The sequence below is a fragment of the Ovis canadensis genome, chromosome 7, assembly GCF_042477335.2.
Source record: "Ovis canadensis isolate MfBH-ARS-UI-01 breed Bighorn chromosome 7, ARS-UI_OviCan_v2, whole genome shotgun sequence".
NCBI classification, from domain to species: Eukaryota; Metazoa; Chordata; class Mammalia; order Artiodactyla; family Bovidae; genus Ovis; species Ovis canadensis.
In genome coordinates, this window is record NC_091251.1 from 82217009 (window position 1) to 82234468 (window position 17460).

The 17460-nt window shown below is 39.4% G+C and overlaps 1 protein-coding gene across 2 annotated transcripts in view; it reads right to left on the reverse strand.

Annotated features, from left to right (window-relative positions):
* RTN1 (reticulon 1) overlaps positions 1 to 17460 on the reverse strand; it is a 246860-nt gene that overhangs the window by 14466 nt on the left and 214934 nt on the right. For both annotated transcript variants that reach the window (XM_069596728.1, XM_069596729.1), the window contains one exon: positions 1903 to 2110. In XM_069596728.1, the coding sequence (XP_069452829.1) occupies positions 1903 to 2110 (208 nt within the window). The remainder of the gene's footprint in view (positions 1 to 1902; positions 2111 to 17460) is intronic.

Consider the following 17460-nt stretch of genomic DNA (forward strand, 5'->3'; position numbering starts at 1 on the left):
GGGTAGATAAACCAGGCTCTACAAATCTATAAAAATCGATTGATCCTCCTGCTTTGACCATACCCATCATGCTCCCGACCTGCTCCCCCACCCCCGGCCACCAACGAGACCTATCCTCTCTTCCTTCCTTCTCTCTGTCATGTTGTCTACTTCTAGAGTTCTAACAGTGCTCACCTAACTCTGAGGATTGAGAATTTTTATGTTTGGCTTTTTAGAAAAATAATCAGAAAAGTGGATTTGTCTAGCTGATATGTTTTGATTCAAAATGTACTCTGAGTTACATATTCCTTTTATTGATAGAAACAACTAAGCCAAAGGCTTTAAATGTGTCTCCTAATGGAAGATAAAGTAGTTGAGCTAATAACAGTTTGACTCTTGGTCCTACGACTGGGTAGTTACAGAAGAAATAAGTCAAGTGAGAGGTAAATCCCCAGTGTAACTTGACAGTCCTGGATCTAAGAAGGTGGGAGAAGCCAACCTCTCTTGTATGGCTAAGGGCAGAGGCTGGAGCAGGACAGGACTCTAAAGGTGTGGATACTGGTCACAGGCGAGGGTCACTGAAGTAGGCATAGTATTCACCCTGGTTAAGATGACGCTCCACTTCTCTATTCTTCCCTCCTTTGGGAAGGCAACCAAGTTATAGCTCAGAGACCCATTAACTCTTCTAACCCATTAGAAGAAGGCCAAATACATCCCAAGGGTGAGGATGATCAGACTGTAACTCTGTTTGACAATGAGCACAGGACCCGAGGCTAGAAAGTGACGTGTGAAACACGGCATTTTGCCTTTTGTCGACAAGGCCCTGGCATCTTTTCCTTCTTTTAAGAGCCTGGTGCCCTGAGACCTTGATTCAGCTGGCTGATGAGGCTGAGCCAGGGAGGATTCAGAGGCATCCCCAGGGAATCACTGAGGTTGGCTCAGAAGCCATTATGCAACAGTATCTATAGGTCTCATCCAGGATGCAGAAATATCCCTCGCTTATAGGAGGTGCGGGGCCTGCAGCAGGTGATGGTATGACTCTGACGGTCAGTGCTAAAATGCCCAGGGCTTACAAGCTAGAATCTCGAGTATACTGGGGTGGAGTTGGGGAGCATGCAGCCGGCAGTGCTAATATCTCCCTCTGCCACATTTCATATAGCCTGTTAATACACTGCCTTAAACAAATCCTCCTCCTCAGTGCTCATTCGAGTCAGATTTCCCCTGTATTAAAATACAGAAGAGGGTACATAATACTATTCAATTGTGAGTACATAATACTATACAGATTCTGAGGAATGAACTTTACATCCCACAGAACTTGGCCCTTTGACATTAAACTTCCGAAAAGAGCACAGAAATAAAAATCCAAACACCTTGGTCCTGGTTCTGTGCTATTTACTTTAAGCAAGTCACTTTACTTCTTAGAACCTCTGTTTTTCCCATCTGTGAAAAGGGATTATAATGTTCTGCCTTCATCACAGAGTTAGGAGAATAATTGTTGAAACACTTTAAATCATAAAACACTGTTTGCATATAAGTGAATTATGATTACTATGAGAAGTAATTAAATACAAAAATAATATCAAATATAAATTAAATGTTTTCACATTTCATAAATTCACCCACAAGGATTTATATTATATAAATTATAGAAATGTATATTAAAGATAATATTTAACATTTAATTAGAAGTGATTAAAGTTTTAAAAAGCTCAATAAAGCAGTAAGCATTAGACTAGGGATGAGTCTGCTTTAGAAATTTAACAGAAATATTTGATATTAAAAGACAGCGTTAAAGGAGATTCTAAGAGGCCTGTTAAAGGTCAAAAGAAGCAGGACCCAAAGTGCACAGGCGGTGAAACAGAGGCCGAGGAAAGAGCCACGTGAGAGGTGGGGCAAGGGCTGGTCGGGTTGGGCACTCACTTGAAAGGGTGACCCTCGTCGGTTTTCTGCACAGCTTGTAAAACAGACTTGTAGATGCGGAAACTGATGGTGGCTGAGAGCGCAGCGAGGGCCAGGTAGGCCACGACGCTCACAACGCTGAACTGCGTCAGGGAGAAGAGCAGCAGCAGGAAGCTCCCAAACACTATCCCCGTCTGCTTGATGTCCCTCCAGTACAGCAGGTCAATAGCTGTGGGAGGAGACACGCACATTCACACAGAGCACCCAACATCGGCAGCGCCTTCAGGGAGCTGCCCGGCTCGTTCCACAGAGCCGCGGTCGCTACAGGTTCTCCCCAGCTCTTGGATTCCTAAACACAGGTGAGCACACAGAGCATCACTCCTAGGGCACTTCCCATCCTCCTGTTTGGCTTTGGAAGCATCTTTCCATCCCTGAGGTCAATTAGTAAATTCACAGATGAGAAAAGGCTGTTGCACCTCCAGTGACAGTATCTCCATGAGCAAATCTCAGTGGGTTGCAACTGTGGGCATCAGTTATGTGCCTTTGAAACAAGACTGAAAATTCAGAGCACTCTGAAGTATCTGTTCTCTTTCTTTGGATGGCATCGATGGCATGCATCTTGATGCCCTGCTTACAACTCAGTGTCTCAATAGTGGCCCGGAGATGAGCACATCAGTCATAGACATGTCCCTGCTGCTGAGAAGGGGCGCTAAGAATGAAAACAGAAGTGGAGCCTCAGAAGCCTGTCAGCTGGTCTGGGAGACTGCAGGCAATGCCAAAGGCTTCTGAATAGAGATATGGTCTACCTCTAAAATGAGTAAAACTAAACATTAGTAGTTAGTAGCTATCTCAAGAATCCCTGGAGCTGACATTTGGGTCAAACGGTTTTGTTTCGTATGATTTGTTCATGACATTCTTGTGACTTACAAACCTGGAATATAAATTTTAAAATCTACATTGTACCTATCATTCAGTTATTTCTCTCTTTCAACTTAGAAACAAAAAATTAATTCAAAAGAATAAAGCCATGGTGCTTCAAATATGATGCAAAATGGAAATATTTTGAATATTTCAGTCACTAGAATATGAAAAAAGCATAGAAGACTTGCTCAAGAATGTATGCAAATTTGTCCTCTAATTAGGCAAGTAACATACGGTTTCTTTTTTTGGGGAGATACAATTGACATAACATTGTGTGAGTTTAAGGTGTACAACATGCTTATTGGATATATTTATATATTGCAGTATAGCAACTGAAGGCAGGAGGAGAAGGGGGCAACAGAGGATGAGATGGTTGGATGGCATCATTGACTCAATGAACATGAGTTTGAGCAAACTCTGAGAGATAGTGAAGGATAGGGAAGCCTGGCGTGCGACAGTCCACGAGGTAGCAAAGTCACTGAGCAACTGAACAACAACGACATAGCATCAGTTAACACCTCTGTCACATCACATAGTTATTTCTTTTCTTCTGGTAAGAACATGTAAGACCCAGCATCTTTGAAGTATGTAATGCAGTATTGTTGACTATATTTACTTTTCTGTGCATTAGATCCATCAGACTCCTGTATCTACTAGTTGCAGGTTTATACCCTTTGGTCAACATCTCCCTAATTCCCCTTCCCCCTAACTCCAGTAACCACCATTCTATTCAGTTTCTATGAATGCAGCTTCTTCAGATTCCGCATGTAAGTGGGACCCTGCAGTGTTTGTCTTTGTGTGACTTATCTCTTTTAGCATAAGGCCCTCAAGGTCTCTCTGTGTTGTCACACACACACAAAAATGGTTTTTATAGAATATCACACAAATTCTCAGAAAAAGAAAATAAGACATGAAATTCCCATCTTACAACCAAATGAAAGTGGCCATTGCTTACACTACCAGCTTCATTTGCAGCGTAAGTGGAGGCACCAGGTTTGAGGCACCAGGTCTAAGGCACTAGTCATCAGCTCAATGGAAAACGAAGGTGACTAGATTGAAGGAAGCAGGGAACTGCTCCCATCATACTCCGGTACATAGCTAGCTGAGAGACAGTACTGGAAAGGTCACACAGCCTAGTGACAACCCCATGCTGTGGAGAGGATACAAGGAAAGCTGCAAAGTATCAACCCTTGCACCAGACTAACTCAGGCTGGATGGAGAGCACATCAGATCAAGGGCTTAAAGTGGGAGGGGGGATCTTTTATAACAGGCTGAGGACACTCCAGCAGTCTGAAGCTGGAGAGAGAATTTACTTCTGAACCGATCTGTCACTCACCCCTATCTATCCCCCACTCACCACTGCTTGGTCTACCAATGACATTAACTCACAAAGATTACAATAGTCAGCCATTTTGTTAGGGAAAAAATATGTTCCCTTCCACCTAGAACACTTCTGCAGTGTAGGAAGGAAAGAAGATCACAAGCATGTTTTGGGGTGAAACAAAGATTATTTCCCCCTCTATTTTGAGTGGTGCCGGCTCTACAGATCATTTTCTTGGACAAAGTGAAAGCACTGCTGCTCCAAAGTCTCTTTTTCCCCAGCCCCAATCCCCAGCCCCAGTCACATTGACACTGACATTTCACTATTAGAAATTCATTTATTTGGAGTAATCCTTTTAATCTTCAAAGTATTTGTTGTCTTCTTTTTTTTTTTAATACAAAGATCTAGAAGGGGATATGTCATTAACAAAAAAATCTGAATGAGTTCACTAAATGATTTTCATTTCAGAACAGCTGTTGAGAACAGACACCGAAATAATAATCCTTTTTGGGCAGAGAAGAAGGATCTTTTTGAAGCTATGACACAAGAAACCCCTGCACCCCTGAGGGTAGATGACAAAAATGGGAGAAGGAAATCTCCAAAGAAGCCCAGCTCCCCCTGTTTGAGTGGCTGAGATAAGCCTAGGAGTCTAAGTCTAGCCCCCAGGGAGCTAGGAGCTCCTATTGTTTACATGCTAAGTTCAGGAAAGGGGAAGGAGACCAAAAAGGAGACTAACACATCACCATTACCAGCAGTGTTACCACTTCCACGTTTGTTCATTTATTCAGTATTTATTAAGAACTAAGTGCCATGCTTTGTGCTAGGTGCAGGGGTATCAAAATAAATAAACTGTTTTGAAAAAGAAAACTTACGTGTAAATAAATAAATGGTAATCTGTTTACGATGCCCACCGATTTCCATGACAGACAGATTTAGAGGCAAACACATTATAAGACAGCATGATCTGTGCTATGGGAGCACACAGTGCTAGGGGTGGTAGGCTCATCACCTGAGATGATGTAAAGGGGCACTGGGGACCCTGCAGGTAGTTTTGGGCAAAGAGGAGATAGAATTTGCTTTTTCAAGTGAATTTCCACTTAATGAATTGCATAACACCTGCTAAAAATGATGGTGGCCTCTAGAAAAGCCTTCCAATTCTCTGGACCCCTGTTCAAACAGCCTGAGAATGGCAGGCACCAGGTAGGGACGTACTAGAAGCAGCCGTGGCAGAGAACACTAACTGTTAACTAAATAACTGGGCTTCCCAGGTGGTGCTATGGATAAAGAATCCGCGGGCCAGTGCAGGAGACATAAGAGACCCAGTTCGATCCCTGAGTGGGGAAGATCCCCTGTAGGAATAAATGGCAACCCATTTCAGTATTCTTGCTTGGAGAATCCCATGGACAGAGGAGCCCAGCAGGCTACAGTCCATAGGGTCGCAGAGTCGGACACTACTGAAGTGACTTAGCATGAAGTAACATTAGTTTGGTGTAGGGTAATTACACAACAGGTCCTTCAACCAACTTTTAGAATTGCTGGAGGTTTCTAACTGGGAGGTTAACAAAAGTTTCTCTTAAAACATCTGTGGGAAGTTGATTCTGGGTACTTTGTGACATGATTCTCTATTTACACAGATTCTGAAATATTCAAAGCACTTTCACATATTACTTCATTTAAACCTCACGATAAACTCCATTAAACAGGCGTACAACAGGTGAGGGAACTGAAGAAACTCATATACTGACTAGCTGGGGCTTCCCTGGTGTCTCAGCAGTAGAGTCTGCCTGCTGGTACAGGAGACTCAGGTTCAGTCCCTGAGTGGTGAAAATCTCCTGGGGAAGGAAATAGCAACTCACACCAGTATTCTTGCCTGGACAGAGGGACCTGGCAGATTACAGTCCACTGAGTCACAAAGAATAGGACACGACTTAGAACTAAACAGCAACAACATACTAACTAGTTAATAGGAGAAGCAAGATCAAACCCTAAGTTCGATGTGTTTCTCAGAACAGTTGCCTCTGTTCTGTTATGTGGTTGGAAGTTAACTGTCCCCCAAAGTATGCTAAATTAATTTGAGAGCACTTGATTACATTTAAATCTGCTTCCAGAACTAGATATTTATAGTGATTTTTCTCTTTAAGGGAAATAAAGTCATTGTCAACAGTACGCAGTCACTGGCCATCTGTTATTTAGTAAGCACAGGCATGAAGAGATCATAACATTCTGTTCCTGCTTTTAAGGAACTTAAGATCTAGCTGGGAAGACGGAACGTTTTTTAAAAATGCTGCATCAGTGCCAATATATCCTGTGATGTCAGCAGTGGCAAAAGCCGAGTTCAAGAAAGGGACAGTACTGGGATTGATGAAAGAGGATGGGGGATAGTTTGGGAATGTGGTGAACAGTTTGTTAAGGAGATGGGGTGAATAAAGGGAAATATTATGAAGGATTAGTTGACAGGAATGGTGACTGACTAGCTGTGGGAGAAAGGAGGCAGAACTAATTAAGGGGGAAAGCAACATTTCAAAGCTGGGTGATAGTATGATTAGTATCAGTGACAAAAATAGGAAATCTTAGGGAAAACTGGTTTGGCAAAAAGCTGACACTTGTTTTTTTATCTCCAGGTTCCACTGTGATGACATCAAGCAGGGCATTTTGGCACAGCCTGGGGCAGAGATGGGACAGGGATCACAAATGAGATGATGCTGACAATTACACACAACACGGTAATTTTTTAGAGGCTTGGAAATTAAATGATTTCTTTTTATAGGTTTGTCACAGTAGCCCTGAGCTAAAATGGACATTAATATCCATGTGATATTCAGATGGATATGCAGAGCAGACAAGTGGAAGTGCTGCGCTGACATTTAGATAAGAAAGAAGAAAGAAAGTGAAGTTGCTCAGTCATGTCCGACTCTGTGACTCCATGGACTGTAGTCTGCCAGGCTCCTCTGTGCATGGGATTTTCCAGGCAAGAGTACTGGAGTGGGGTGCCATTTTCTTCTCCAGGGGATCTCCCCGACCCAGTGCTCGAACCTGGGTCTCCTGTGTTGTAGGCAGACGCTTTGCTGTCTGAGCCCCCAGGGAAGTCCTTCTTAGATAAGAAGGCTGAATATTTACATTTGGATGTATTCTGAGTGGAAATGATGACTCAAGCCATGAGAGTAGAGGAAACCTCCAAGAGAGGAGAGACTAAGGGGTACAATAGAGGATGACCTATACTTCATTCTTTACTCAAAGGATTGAATAAAGCTGTAAAAGAAGTCCTGTCTAGGTATTAGAAAGGGTCCCTCAAGAGTGTTGGTTATGGCAGTCAAGAACAAGGAAACTCCCAGAAGAAAGGGGTAGGCTACAGTGTGGGACGTTATAGATGCAATGAAGGAAATGAGAAAGGACCCCTGGTTTTAGAGACTAGGAAGTCACCCATAACTGGCACAGAGTGAGGATGGAAGCTCTGTCACAAAGGGTTGAGTCAGTGGAGGGAAGTTCAAAGTAGTAAAGAAGATGGTGAAGAGAATGGTAGTTCAGGGAGCAGCAATAAGCAAATTTCAAGGTTAAGTAAACTTGGGAATGTTAGCGGAAAGGGGAGAGATGAGATCCTGGAATGAGGAGATATTTGTTTGAGCAAAGCGAAAGAAAAGGCAGGGAAAGGATGGGCTCTGTCACAGCATTTTTTTCTCAAAGAAGGAAGAAGCATGAAAGGCTGGATAAAGATGGAGGAACATTTTGTTGAAGGATGGGCGTGGCTACAGATATACTGAGGAGGAAAGAGAACATCATCAAGTGGCTCAAGGTAGATTTACTCAACTCTTCTCTGGAAAATGAGTCCTGAGGTCCTCTTGAGGCTGAGGAGGATAGAAGCAGGGCTTAAAGCGATTGGGAGAGGTCCAGACCTGCACTGTTCAATACAGAATTGATGAGCCGTAGTAGTTACTGAATACTTGAAATGTGGCTAGTCTCAATTCAGATACATTGCAAGTGTGAAGTGCATGTCAGGTTTCAGACAGTATAAAAAGAGACATAAAAATATCTCATTAATCATTTTTATAGTGATCTTCTGTTGTTGAAAAGTTTATCCTCTAGGTATGCCGGATTAAATACAGTGTATTATCAAAATTGATTTTTCCTGTTCCTTTTTGCTTTTTAATGTGACTACTAGAAAATTTTTAACAACATGTGTGGCTCACATTATATTTCTATCGGACAGAACTGACCTAGAAAAATACAGTGAGGACTCAAAAACAAATTAATAAAGAACTTCCAGGAAGTAAGAGGGTTTGGTTAGAGTAAAGGATCTCTGTAGATCCAGTCAACAGGGTTAGAGGCTGAGCACTCTGATCTGTGGATGATGGGGCTGGACCAGATTTGTGAGCTGGCACAGGGGCATGGCTGGAGGAGTCGAAGATCCAAGAGGACAGAAGTGAAATGAACCACCTTGGGCTCAGGCTGGGAATGACGAGCAGTGAAGATCTTTGGGAACTTATGGGCTGGGAGAGCAACAAGGGCTGTGTGTGCTGGGAAAGCCAGAACTTCTGAAGTTCTGAGGATTCAGTGGGAAGGGTAGGAAGTGATGAAGTGTGATCACAGAAGAGAATTTTTGTGTTCCAAAGTTGCTGTATAAATGCCAATTTTTCACATTTTAATTTTGCTTAGAGTTATGCAAACTTGTGTAGGAAGCTTTATAGTACCTGGTCCAGAAAAATCAGTATTTGAATAAAGTTTCCTTAGAGTCCAAGTAAGAAAAAAAATAAGCATCTCTGTAATTGCAGCAAATGATCACACGTAGCCTTTGGATACCGTAATAAATAGTTTGTCTCTTTCTTCAATATCCTCCTAATACAGGAAGGCTAGGTGAGAGTTTAAATAGCTAAGTGTACATTCACTAAGACAGGTAAATTATTGTACTGCTTTGCCAATTATAAAAATCACTTTGCTAAATACCTAGGAGCAATGAAAGGAAATGGGAGATCAGTGCCTTCTATCAATCTAATAAACAGACAGGGCTCAGTGAATTCATCTTGGTCCCCAAACCACAGGTGGGAGCTCACACTGCAGCCTGCCTGAAGCTGACTTAGAACTAATTCAGTCAGGGGTAGACTGGAGGATTTGAAGAATCCTAATCTCAAATGCTGAAATCAGTGCTACCTTCATTTCCATAATCTGGGCAAGAAAAGAACAATAAAACAGAAGTGAGCCAAGGTTTGAATTAATAGCTAAATGGAAATAAAATTCAATGTCAAATTTCTAGGGAGAAAGCCTTTTTGCAGCAGTCCTAAGTTTTTTGGATTGGTACCTTATTTTAAATGTAAAACATTTAAATGTAAAATTAAATGATCTAATAGTGATGCCAGTATTCAGAAAGTATATTAAAAATGTATGAACTGAAAAGACAGTGGTGCAGCTATTCATATTCTATTTATAAGGCAAAATGTAGATAATATAAATGGCAATAAATTGTGCACAATTATCTGTATTATTGTACCATATTCTCAAATGTATTTATTTATATTTCATCTTGGTCTAGAAAAGATTTCAGGTAGCACTGTACCACTTGCTATGTAACAAGTTAGTGCTACTTTTTAAAAGGCAAGGTCAGAAAATGTGTGAGATTCCTGTTCACAAATGACATCAGCATTTCAAGAAAAGAACTGTTGAAAAATGATATAGTGGCTCAGTTGGTAAAGAATCTGCCTGCAATGCAGGAGACCCAGGTTCGATCCCTGGGTCAGGAAGATCCCCCCAAGAAGGCAATGGCAACCCACTCCAGTACTCTTGCCTGGAGAATCCCATTGACAGAGGAGCTGGGCAGGCTACAGTCCACTGGATCACAGAGTTGGATACAACTATGCGACTAACTTTCACTTTCACCTGACTTTTATATTTACTTTTTAGCACGCTTCCAATAATTGACTACCTTGTAGAAAGGATTACAAGGCTAAAAAAAGTCTCAGTTCTTTATAACTCAGTGTCTAAAGCAGTGATTATGGGACTTCCTTGGTGGTCCTGTGGTTGGGACTCCACACATGCACTGCAGCGGGCATGATGTTTGAACCTTTGTTGGGGAACTAAGATCCTGAAGGTCATATGAAGTGACCAAAAAAAAACCTAATGATAATAATAAAAATATCTTTAAAAAAGCCCATTACTCTGATTTTTGTTAAGTTAACAAGAAGAAACATTAGTAACTTTTCCTACTTTATTCCCTAATTTTGCCATTAAACTAGAGAAACATAATGGAAATAGATGGAAGAAAATACTTTAAACATACACAGAGAGGCTCAAAGATGACACTGTCTGGTCAGCTAATCTATTAGTTTCATTTGCCATGAAACAGTCTTCTACATAAGGTAAAATTTAAAAAGGTAATGCAGGAGCCCTGCATTCAGAGGGGAAATTGCTAAAAGATTTTTGCAGATAAGATTCCTGCAGTGATTTCATTGTCTAGGTCCTTCCTTCACATCTTTTAAATGCAGTTAAAATGACTGTCAAGAGAAAAATGCCAACATTATCTGTAGACAGTTAAGTAATTCAGTGGATGTTTTGAAAGGAAAGATACATTAAGCCTGGTGCTCCATACAGACAGTAAAAGAGCACAGCATTTAACCCACATGGGTGACCTACTCTAATCAGCTTTGGCAGAACAATGGGAAGTGAAGGATTTTACTGCCAAGGCACAGCTAGCAACAATCTCTGGGATGTTTCTTCTATGTGACACAAAAGCAAACACATTCTTCTAACAACTACCCTTCAGATTAGACTGATAATGTAAACTACTTTGATGTTCATGTAAGATTTATCATTTCCCTGGACTTAGCAGCTGAATGTGGCTCCTGTTTGCAAGTTCTAGCCACGAGGGTTGCATTCCACGCTGTGAAGTTAACACAGTGCTGCTTAGGCCATTGCCACCCTGGTAGAGCAGGCCTGGCCAGGAAACGAAACAGGAGGGCTCAGTATTTAAGATGAGGGGGTAAGCCCCTCATGCTAAACCTCCAGCAAATGGGCTCATTTGGGATGAAAGGAAGATTTATGGTCAGGTGGAGAGAACGATAGGCCTTGGGGACATGGTGGTAGAGGGAGGCACACAGAAAAATTCTCAGGAGATTGAATAAGGAATGTCTTTGTGTGCTTTTTCTTTCTTTAATAAGCTTCCTGACTTGATCAAAATACAAAACGGTTCATTGGTTGGTTTGTCATCAGTCATAATTAGTCACAAAATCTTTAGTCTGAGCCATACCTTTATTAAAATCCATCATTGTATCAGAATAGAAGAGAACCATGGAGGAAGACTGCTGTTGGTTCTTTTTTTTTAAAAAAGAATATATTTTAAAAACTTGACAAAGACTATAATGGCTAAAATACTTCTTGAACTGAAAAGATACGACAAGGGAAAGGAATAATCTCTCACTGTACTTTTGTTCTATTCAATAAAACATTATGTGTTCCTGACCCCCATTACCACTAGATTTGGTCTGCAGTTTGGTGACATGATTCTGAAGGCTGAACTTAAGACATGACTACATTTGAACTATGCCCACTGTGAAATGGGTTTAACTGTAATAAATTCTGGGGCTTCCCAGGTGGCTCAGTGGTAAAGAATCCACCTGCCACTGTAGGACACGCAGGAGACCTGGGTTCAGTCCCTGGGTTGGGAAGATCTCCTGGAGGGAGAAATGGTAACTCATTCTACTATTCTTGCCTGGAAATTCCATGGGCAGAGCACCCTAGCAGCCTACAGTCCACAGGGAAGCAGAGCTGGATACGACTGAACAACGAAACATGCATGTAATACATTCTAAATATTAAACACCAGTTTGGTCAAAGAACCTGTAAGTAGGGCTTGAATTATTTTCTGCCTTTGTCAATATAAGAAATAAGAAAGAACTTGAGGATTTTCTCTTGTGAAACAGTAAGATAATTGCTCAGATTTAACTTCATAGCTCAAACATTTGGGGGAAATAGAACTCTATACTTCTATGTTCTAAAACTCCTAACAATCTTATTTTATTTGAAATATATTCTATGAAGTTAGAATACAATTATAATTTCATGTTTTAATATAGTTATTATTATTATCCAGAATATAGGCAAAAGATGGGTTTTTAAAAATTATTAATGTCAAGTTCTTAGTTTTCAAATTGTGAGCTTAATGTAAATATTAACACATGGTCAAGTATGCACACAACTTAGGGAACAGGTTGAGAAGGATGGGAAACTTAGTGGTGATGCAAATTTAATTAGCTTTCTGTGGATTTTAGAATTATATTTTAAGTGAACTTAAAATAGGTCAATTACTTCACAGATTTCTGTTCCTGAATGTAATAATTTTTCTAAAGATGAAAAAGAACTGAGTAAAGAGCATCATTTCAAATACTATAAGAAAAAAGTAGGAGAGAAGGAGGCAAGGAGAGAAACTTTTTAAAAATGAAGGAAGGGCCTGCTGATTATGACAGAAGATTTCATCAACAACCCCTATTGATGTATACTAATCATAATGCTTTAGTGATGAAGTATCAGGAATATTATTATTTTTTAATGAAAGAAATATCAATTCATGGAAATATGAGAAAAACCATAGATTTGAAGATGTAGATTTAGACTGGAATTTTTGTCAACCTTTCTTACCCATGGTGGATCTTCCTTTAAAAAAAAAATCACTGCAGAGTCCATCTATACAGTCTAAAGCCCAAACATGTAATTAAAAAATGAGTCTACCCCATTGATGCTTATCATAGTTTTTTTCTTAATTTTAGTAAGGAATAGCTCATAACACAAAGAAACATGTATTTGAAGTTGAGCAATTCTTTCATGTCGGTTTCTTCCATTAAATTATTTCAGATTCTTTTAAGATATGTATAATCTTGTTTACTAAAAACTGCTTTTGTTCTCTATCTCTAGATTCATTTTATATAGTACACAGATATTGGAAGATATTCAACAAATATTAACATCAATCAACTCTAGATGGAAGGACTTTGGGTGATTTGTGGCTTTCATTTGAAACTCTCTTTGTTGAAATGGAAATTTTCATAATGCACATGTATTATTTTTAGAAAACCAAAAAAGCCACTATTTTCTCCCCAAATTTTGAAATAGTCCTTTAAAAAATTCTCTTGAAAATGATAATACATTGTGAAAAAGGAGAATTTTATTTTTCAGTGAAGTAATAACTACCTATGTTTGGTATATTACCTGTATAATGAGTTTTCTTTCATTAAAAACAAATCCCTAGATCATCAGCTAAGAAAGTTTTCCCATTAGATCTCTTTAGAATCTGAGAGAGGGAGTTTGTAGATGAAATTATTTATGCTGTAAGGTTTGCACAAGTGTTCTAATAATACCGAACCTAAATAAAATGCTGAATGACGGGACTGGTCTATCTTTATGTCTGTATGTAAAATTGGCTTTATTAAATGCCATTTTCAAAATACAAACATACAATTCAATTCCTATGGCTAAAACAGACATTTCTTCTGTATTTGGGGAGGCGTGGTCATTCTGAAGTAGCACCTTTGAGAACAGACTACCCTCAACACTGTTTTCACAGAGAACTATAGGTCAGCATACAGTTTTCAAAATACTTTATTGTCTAACAAAATGAGAAATATGTGAGATTATATTCTCTGGAAGGTATTTCACCCTTCAATATTTTACAATATTTTAGGGGGATCTGTAAGTACAAAATGCTGCTACATACAGTAAGTGGGAGCTATTAGTCTCAACTTCCCACATTGCCAAGTGTCCTGCCCATGAAACTGTCAAAAGCAGTGATACTTGGGAAACAAAAAAAAAGCAATCTTTAGAGTACAAGTGAAATGATATGAATGAGTGGTCCCCCGCCACAGTAACATTTGGATTCAGGTAGTATAGTAGAGTGGTCAAAGAGCAGACTGCTCTGCATTTGGGACTCATTAAGTCCTAGGACAAATTACTAGCCATTTCAACCTTAAAATCCCATTTCCTCCTCTATAAAATGTTGTTGCGTTAGTTGCTCAGTCGTGTCCGACTCTGCGACCCCACGGACTGTAGCCTGCCAGGCTCTTTTGTCCATGGAATTCTCCAGGCAAGAATACTGGAGTGGGTAGCCATTCCTTTCTCTAGAGGATCTTCCCGACCCAGGGATCAAACCCGGGTTTTCTGCATTGCAGGCAGATTCTTTACTGTTTGAGCCACCAGGGAAGTGAGAGTAAAACAATAATCTCAGAAAGATATGAGATTAAGATCTGTAACAAGAGTTTAGGACAATGACCAACACATGGATAATAATGATGGAGAATTTTTAATGATGAGCTCATGACGATGATGATGACAACAATGGTGTAAATTGATCAAAATCACTGACTCAACTGCTCAATATTGCTTTGTCTTTAAAGAGATAAGCTGTGTGAAAATATCTTGGAAGGGGTAAAGGAGAGTTTACTTTCTGAAACTCAGCATTAGTGAAAGAGGCAGTATGTGAGATGGGAAGAGTTCAGGATTTTCGGCTACAGTCACCTTTTCACTACCCCACTTGCCACTTAATGAAAAACTTTGGGCAAGTCACATAACCTCTTTGAGCCTCATGTTGTTCAAGAGTAAACTGAAAAGCTCAAATGAGAAGACGTTTGGCAAAATGAAAGGTATATAAATGGGAGGGGTTTTTAACACCCCCCTACTACCTAGATAATTCTTAACATTTTTAGAAAAACCATTGAGGAAGAAGCCATCTACTTTGGAGGCAGATGGTAGAGTAGAAGAATCAAAGGGCTTTGGAGTCAGACAGCCTCGGCTTGAATCTGGCCTCTGGCATTACCAGCTGTGTGCGTTGGCAAGAAGCCTCAGTTCATCACTTCTAAAATGGGATAATAATAAAACTCACACATCATAGGATTCATGAAGATTAACTGCAATGATACAAGTAAAGTAGTAAAAGTGCCCAGTAAATGTTAATATTTAACAGTAATAACTAGTAATCTGAAGAATCCCAGGTATATTGCCAAGTTTTATTAGGTTATTTTCTTATTTCATCTTCACTGAGCAGATTGGGCTTTGGTTTATCAACAAATTGGGTATGAGTATCATTTTTTTAATGGAAGCAGAATCTGTGTAATGTAGTATAATGTGGACTTTAGTCTCTCTTTAAATATTCTTGTCTACAGCTAAAATCATATATATTAATAAAATAAATATAAGCTTCCTTTTGCATGTATACTATAGTTTTTAGGACACATTATATTAGTTTCAGTAGAGTCTTTCTGACATACCTAAGGAACTACAATTTCTCTGTGGAATTGTTTAATAATATGGAGGAAGTCTGGGGGCTCCCTTTATTCCCTTTTCCAAGCAAAACCTTCACTTCTCACTATTTCTGGAGGACATTATCCCCAATGTTATACTGACTTCTTTTAACTACATTCATAGCTGCTCTTGTATCAAACCCATTTCATCATTTGTATACTAGACCTTGTTCTGCTGGGCTATGGATTGGGCTACGAATTATTGCACCTGAGTGGTTTCAACCCCGATTATGTGTTAAACTCATTTGAGAGCTTTTGAAAAATACTGATGCTTGGCTCAATGGAATCGGAACCTTTAGGGGTGGGGCACAGGCATCTTTTGTGTTTTCTAAAGCTTCCCAGGTGATATTAACATGCAGCCAGTGTTAAGAACAGCTTTTTTTTTTTATAATTAAGAGAACTAAAAGATACACTTAAAATACTAAACAAGAATCTTATTGTAGATTTTAATTTAGATGAAAGTTCTCCTAGTGGGGAGAAACAGGAATAATTTACTTATAATTTCTCCTTTATGCCTATAAACCCACCCACCCAGTTATCAGTCAATTTTCAGGATAATGGCTTTGTTCTATCTGACAAAAGGAAATCAATGGTACTGAAGATTACCAAAGGTCACAGAGTATAAAAGACCCTCAACGATCCTGCATTAATCTTCATAAACAGCTGTACACTGCAAATGAAAATGACAGTCTTTAATGGACAAAGTAAAGCATTTTGTGTTGTTTTCTGATTATAAATGTCCATATTTTTAACCCCCCAGTGAAAATGTCAACAGAGGCAAACACATAGGATTATGATGAAACAGTGTCTTAGATCTTACACATATTAGAAAATTTGACACTTCTGCTACCTACTTTTGATAAGAATAGAGGAAATCTGTAAGAATAATCTTAAAAACCAACTTTATATCCACCTAAACTTGGTAATCTATCAAGCCATAGATATCCATTGAGTGTGTATTTGGAATAAACTGGATGAGTCTAAACATGTAGCAAGAATGAAATGTTACCAAGAATTTTCACAGCTGTCTTCTGTATAAAACATATGCTAGGCCACGTAGTTATCATCATTCTCTAAAATGATGCCCCTGGATGGCCATACATTTATTTCCTGGCTTTTAAATTTATTAGGTCCATTTATTCACTTTTGACAGTTGTATTTCCAATAGATCCAAATAATTTGAACTAGACTATTGCATTTTATGTCTCTGCCACCCAACTAACAAATAAGAGGCAGAGAAACTATGCTCTTAATTCTGAGGTTCCGGTTTACTTTTTCTTTGCTTAAAAAATTTACCAAAGAAAAACTCTATGGGGTATTAAGACATCCCATTCTTTTTGTGATACAATATTACAAGAGAAAGGTGCCTTTAAAAAAAAAAAAATCAGTTTCTGCTCCAGAGTATTCTTGGTCCCCTGAGGGACGCTACAACCCTGCAGGTTAAGTCAGACGCACCTTCTTCAGAACCATTTGTTAAACATTAAAAGACACTTCATATAACAAACATCCAAGTTTGCAACACATAATTCATCCTTGCAAAGTCTCCCTTTCTCCTAGTAATCTCAAACTGAGCAAGGTGAAGGAGAGAATCTTAATGTAACAAAGGCGAGATGGAGATGTGTGAAGTATGAGGCTGAATAAAAATGGCTGAAAAGCAATCCAAGCGAGGCTGGAGGGTGGCCACACCCAGTGCTAATATGGACTGTTTCAAAATAAATCTGTTATATCAGAGAGCAACTGGCACTGTTTTTTAATTTCCCTCCATTTGTTCCAGATATACCCATTATTAATGAACAGTAGTTACAAGTTACCCCAATGACAGACAAAAAACCCGAAATATTTCAAAGTGAATCATCCTAATATGTGTCTACGCCATCATATTTTCAGGATTCTGAGAGCTATTCTGCATTTCCAGTTCCCTTTGTGTGACCACAAATAATAACCCTAAAATGGGTGTGTCCCTCTTAAAAGGATGCACTAGAACCCACTCAGTTAACGGTTCTACTAGATTTCAATCTTCAGGCACAAATTAAATGCACTGGGATACATGGAACAATAAGAAAGCAT